This window comes from Vollenhovia emeryi, unplaced genomic scaffold (genome assembly GCF_000949405.1).
Source record: "Vollenhovia emeryi isolate VEMERY1.0 unplaced genomic scaffold, V.emery_V1.0 DF939362.1, whole genome shotgun sequence".
Classification (NCBI taxonomy): Eukaryota; Metazoa; Arthropoda; class Insecta; order Hymenoptera; family Formicidae; genus Vollenhovia; species Vollenhovia emeryi.
This window is the reverse complement of record NW_011967004.1, coordinates 24,897-30,903: the sequence shown is the minus strand read 5'-3', so window position 1 is coordinate 30,903 and position 6,007 is coordinate 24,897. Positions and strand designations below refer to the sequence as shown.

The 6,007-nt window shown below is 33.9% G+C and overlaps 2 protein-coding genes across 2 annotated transcripts; both read right to left on the bottom strand.

The window, feature by feature from the left end:
• Positions 1 to 2,953: 2,953 nt before the first annotated feature.
• Positions 2,954 to 4,383, bottom strand: LOC105558231 (ribonuclease H1-like). The gene is made up of 4 exons (XM_012005819.1): positions 4,335 to 4,383; positions 4,117 to 4,277; positions 3,958 to 4,026; positions 2,954 to 3,397 (listed from the first exon to the last, which is right to left on the bottom strand). The coding sequence occupies exons 1-4, from the start codon at positions 4,381 to 4,383 to the stop codon at positions 2,954 to 2,956; spliced, it is 723 nt and encodes a 240-aa protein (XP_011861209.1).
• A 73-nt stretch (positions 4,384 to 4,456) lies between these two features.
• On the bottom strand, positions 4,457 to 6,007 carry LOC105558228 (cytochrome c oxidase subunit 1-like). The gene has a single exon (XM_012005816.1). The coding sequence runs from the start codon at positions 6,005 to 6,007 to the stop codon at positions 4,457 to 4,459; it is 1,551 nt and encodes a 516-aa protein (XP_011861206.1).

Here is a 6,007-nt window from a genome sequence, read left to right as displayed (position 1 = left end):
CATTTTTGGTCATGTCGAACCAAATTTCTTTTTCACACCACCTTTTAAGCCACCGATGACAGCTTCGTTGGTTTTTGTCATAATGCGATCAAACACTCCCAATAACCTCTTTAATAGGTTTGGAGTTAGCGAAGAGATAAGATCAACAGATACGTTATTGTTTTTGTCATCACCACTTGCTTTATAGTCTATTGAAACGATTCCCCTACTTTTCCCGCCAGTAAGAAATTTCCCAATTATAGGAATTTTTAACAAAGATTTATTAATTGAATATGCTGGTATTACCTGTCCTTTAACTTGGAATTTATAATTTCTAATGTCGAGCTTACCGCTAGTGCTAATGCCTAATTCCGCCCCTTCAAGCCAAGATTCTTCAATTTCGACAGAGCCATCTTTGTATGAGAAAGGTACATTACATTTATAAAAGTATACACCTTCATCCTTTATAGCATTCACAATACCAGGAAGCGAAGACATCGATAATAAAGTAGTGAGTAGTGGAGCATCTTTGATATAAAAATTACTAATAGATAACATGCCATAATGTTCTTTATTTTCTCTTTGAGGAGATAGATAAAGAGAAAGTTTACCATTTTTGACTGATTTACTAATGCCTAAGGAACGCGAAAGTATACCTGCATTATCCGCATATATTTCGAGCCCTATTCCACTGTATTCCGCTAGTATGTTGCTGCTATCTTCTAGAAACTGTCCTGTAAATTGACTTCCATTGCAATTACCTTTAGTACAGGTTACATTCAGCTTAGCATTTTTGATAACGACGCCTTCTTTCATAATTACATCGTCAACATTCATACTAATTTCTATATCTTTGTTTAATCCATTATTGTTTTTGCCAAGCAAGCCTAAAATATCACTCAAATTGATTTTCTCACCATAAATAGTTATGGCATTTTTTTCCTTACCTGATTCAATTTCTATACTAAAATCATTATCAGGCAATTTAAAATTACTAGAATTTAAATATAAATTTCCATTTCCTACTCTTCCGCTGAATTTTATATCTAGGTCATCTCCTATAACATCTAATCTGTCTATTAACAATTCATCGGCACCTTTTAACTTTACAGAGAACAAAACTTTATTGTGATCTTCAAAACTATTTTTCCACCCAAAATAACTTGAACGTGATTCAAGCTCTGATAAATCCATATTACCATTAACATATCCCGTCTTATCTTGATTTATCACCGATTCTATATTTGTATTGACATAGCCACCTATATTTTCATCAAAATCAAGTATTTGAGCGGGTAAATCTCCGGTCAAATTCCAGGCAAAACTTTCATTCCTATTGCTACTTTTCAGGTCAAATAATAGCTGTGTGTTATTCACCATACCACTACCATTTAAATCTATAAAGTCACTGCCAAAACTAAGCTTAATGTCATATTTACCAAGACTTGCATTATAGATGGCCAAATTGTCAATTTCAGAATGAAAATTTGCTGAGAAGTCTACTTTTTTGTCATCAGCATTTAGATTAAAAATGCGAAAATTAAATATAGATTTTGCCATTCCACTTACTTTATCCATTTCAATCTTCACCACATCATCCAGCTTAAATCTTATAGGCTCATATAAACCATACGCATCACTTACAGCTTGGCCATTAATGGTTAGAACTGAATTTTCCTTATTGAGAGATTTCATTTCAATATCACCACCATTAATAGTGAAATTCTGAAACTTAGCGCTATTTACAGTAATCTCAAGATCGTTATTCTTGATAATCAAATCACCCTTTAGTTCCTTTACTTGCTCAAAATCTTCATCAAATTTTACGCTACCATTTTCTATATCAGCAACAATTACAATGTCTGACAGATCGTCATTAACCAAATTGTTAATTTTGCCATTGAAACTTACAATGGTATTTGAAACATCCCCATTAATATTATCACAATACCAGCTTTTAAATTTACTATTCACTACACCATCTGGTACATAAGTACATAAATCCTTTGCAGCAAACTTACTAATATTAATTCTAAGCAAAGCATGGCTTGTACTAAAGTTCATCTTGCCTATTAAAGAGAGATACGTGCCATTTAACTTAAAATGAAAGTTTTTTACACTAATAATTCCATCACTATATGTTAAATTTATATTTACATTAGTTAAGGCCAAATTTTTGTTCAAATAATTTTCTGTATTCAATACGTATATATTTCCATCTACAATTTCATCCTTTTTATTAATTTTCACTGAGAAGCTTCCTTTGAATCCTATATTTTTGTCCAAATTGTAGCTTTTAACTAATGTAGAAAACTCGCTCAATAGTCCCAATTTTAGATCATAAAATGTCCCGTACACATTTAACAAATTGTTGCGATTTTTTACCGTAATTGATAAATCGTCCAACAATCCCTTTCCATCTTTTGTATTCACATGAATATCTAAAACATTAAAATCTTCCCCCTTCCCTATATACAATTTATCAATAAAAAATTCATCTTCCGTGCCTTTATTAATAGCGATGTTAGTAAATTCAATTTTTGAATCCGCATTTAAGTCAAAAAAAAATTCCTTTATTGTTTTTACTGAGTTTTGCAGATTAAAATTTACTGCTTTAAAGTCAGCTTCTTTCTGATTGATACATACATGCACATTATCAGCTGAAACCTGAGAGAGACTTGTGCTAGCTTTAAATAAGGAACTTAACTTAAAATGTACAAAAAGCTCAGGAACTTTTATAGTAAAATTAGGGTTTGCTATTGCCAAATCTGTAATGACTAAGTACGGATCCTTGCCATCTTTCTGCCAAACAACTGAGGTATTCTCCGTATTAACGCTTGAGCCAACAAATATTTTTGATATTTTATGTTTAACATAAAAATTAATATAATTAATATTGATTTCTAAAGGCTTAAAAAAAATAAAGAAGCACAATATGAACAATAAAACTACGGAAAATAATATAGTAATTTTTTTAAGCATCGATTATTGCTTTTCTTGCTAAACTATCAGCCTCCTCATTATATTTATTGCCACTGTGTGCTTTAACCCACTTCCAATCAATTTCATGTTGTGAAGCAACGTTGTCTAGCTCTTTCCACAATTCCATATTTTTTACTGATTTTTTATTACTTGTTTTCCAGCCATTCACTTTCCACTTATTTATCCACTCTGTTATGCCATGCTTAATATAAAGACTATCCGTATATAAATTAATATTACAAGAAAATTTTAACGCTTTTAGCCCATTGACCACTGCTGTTAACTCCATTTTATTGTTTGTGGTGTTTTCTTCTCTACCATAAATGTCCTTTCTATAATCTTGAAATAATATGATAGCTGCCCATCCTCCCGCTCCAGGATTACCAGAACACGCCCCATCCGTGTATATTATCACTTCCTTTTTGCTCATCTTTAACTGTAATGAATTGATAAAGTATATAGTTGCTTCTATGAAAGCACAATTTCTAAAGGTAGTTTAAGCTGCACCTTTAAATTTTATTATAGAAACAAAAAAAAGTGTGACAACGAGCATTACTAAAAGGAAAAGTAAAAAATAGTTTTTATGCTTCTGCCGTTCTTTCATAACTAAAATAAATCAATAGAACAAAAAATAATACTGGCGAATAGGGAAAATAGATAAGAAATTGAATAAGAAAACATTTGTTTCTGTGAGTTGTGGTTCTTGAATCTGAGAATTGATATAGCGTACCAAATAAAGATGCAACCTGCAAAAATTGCCATGCTTAGATAAAGTAAAGCCTTTTTCAAAAATAGAGCTGGAAGCAAGCTGGTTAATACCAGCAACACACTATAAATTAATATATATTTTCTTGTTTTTTCCGGACCATAAACAATATTGAACATTGGAATCGATGCACTTGCATAGTCTTCAGACTTATTTAAAGATAGGGCCCAAAAGTGTGGTGGAGTCCACATAAAAATTACTAAAAATAAAATGAAACTTTCCCAACTGACAGAATTAGTCATAGCTGCCCAGCCAATCATTGGAGGAAAAGCACCCGCTGCACCACCGATAACGATATTCTGCGGAGTACGCCTTTTTAGCCAAATTGTATATACGAAAACGTAAAATAATATGCTAACTGCAAGCAAAGCAGCAGAAATATAGTTTACTGCTATTGCCATGATAAATACTGACAATATTCCAAGAGTTATACCAAATTCAAGCGCACTTTCTGCAAGAACTCTGCCTGAGGGTATAGAGCGGTTTTTTGTCCTTTTCATGAGCAGATCTATGTCTCTGTCATACCACATATTTATAGCACCTGCAGATCCTGAGCCAAGAGCAACACATATAATAGATATTAGTGCTAGAAAAGGGTGCATACTACCTGGTGCAGTAACCATACCAGCAACTGCAGTAAATACCACAAGGTACATTATCCTTGGCTTCAGCAAACGCCAAAAATCCAGTATTGTTGATTCAACATTTAGCAAAACACTTGTATGCATTCTATTCTATCACTGGTGGTTTTTCGAAAGTATGAAAAGGCGGTGGTGAAGATACCGTCCATTCCAAGGTGTCACCTTCCCAAGGATTATCTCCAGCTTTCTTGCCCCATTTAAAGAGATGTATAACTATAAACACAAAAAACATAACTGAAACAAAGGATATATATGAGCCAATTGAGGATATATAATTCCAAGGGATAAACGCATCAGGATAATCAGGTATACGCCTTGGCATACCAGCTAATCCCAAGAAATGTTGAGGTAAAAAAGTGATATTGGTGCTAATAAAAGTAAGCCAAAAGTGGATTTGACCTAAGCGCTCATTATATTGTTTACCCGACATTTTACCAATCCAATAATAAAAGCCAGCAAAAGCTCCAAATAATGCAGCAAGTGACATGACATAATGGAAGTGAGCAACAACATAGTAGGTATCATGCAGAAGCTTATCTATTCCACCATGAGAAAGAATTATTCCCGTTATGCCACCGCCAACAAACATGAAAATAAAACCTAGTGCAAATAGCATAGGGGTCTTAAACTCAATTGCTCCACCCCACATAGTTGCAATCCAGCTAAAGACTTTTACACCAGTTATAACACCGATAAAAATTGTGGTAGTGCTAAAAAATGCAGCAGCGTCAGCACTAAGCCCAACAGTGAACATATGATGAGCCCAAACCATAAAGCCAAATACTGCTATACCTATCATTGCATAAACCATCCCTATGTAACCAAATACAGGTCTGTGAGAAAAAGTTGATACAACCTGACTTATGATGCCAAATGCAGGAAAAATAATTACGTAAACTTCTGGATGACCAAAAAACCAAAATAGATGTTGAAATAACACAGGATCTCCGCCACCGGCAGGATCAAAAAAGGAAGTACCAACATTGCGATCAGTAAGAAGCATAGTTATAGCACCGGCAAGCACTGGTAAAGCAACAATCAACATAAATGCTGTTAGCAAGACAGACCAAACAAACAGTGGCATCTTAGTTAATGACATGCCTTTTGCGCGCATGTTAAATATAGTAACTATAAAGTTGATCGCCCCAACAATTGACGACATACCAGCAACATGAAGTGCAAGTATAGCAATGTCAACTCCTGCACTTGGATGGGACATTACCTGTGATAAAGGTGGATATAAGGTCCAACCTGTACCTGGACCTTCACCAATAAACACTGAGAGAATGAGCAAAATAAAAGATGACACTAATAACCAAAAACTTAAATTATTCATACGAGGAAATGCCATATCTGGTGCGCCAATCATGAGAGGTACAAACCAGTTACCAAATCCTCCCATGAGGGCTGGCATTATCATAAAAAACACCATTATCAACGCATGCCCTGTAACCATTACGTTATATAATTGATAATTATTGTTAAGTATATTAATGTGCATTAGCTGAGTGCGAATAATCACCGATAATAATCCACCAATAATTCCAGCTAATATGGAAAAAATAATGTACAGTGTCCCTATGTCTTTATGATTAGTGGAAAACAACCAACGCTTTATGCCCTTTGGTACGTCACTCAT

Bases quoted from the DNA above. Each gene is read 5' to 3' on its own strand.
- LOC105558228 (XM_012005816.1), bottom strand. From the start codon at position 6,007: ATGAGTGACGTACCAAAGGGCATAAAGCGTTGGTTGTTTTCCACTAAT.
- LOC105558231 (XM_012005819.1), bottom strand. From the start codon at position 4,383: ATGTACCTTGTGGTATTTACTGCAGTTGCTGGTATGGTTACTGCACCA. The intron at 4,278-4,334 runs GTAGTATGCACC...CTCTTGGCTCAG, and splicing joins TGGTATGGTTACTGCACCAG to GATCTGCAGGTGCTATAAAT. The intron at 4,027-4,116 runs GTAAACTATATT...CGTACTCCGCAG, and splicing joins TATTTATCATGGCAATAGCA to AATATCGTTATCGGTGGTGC.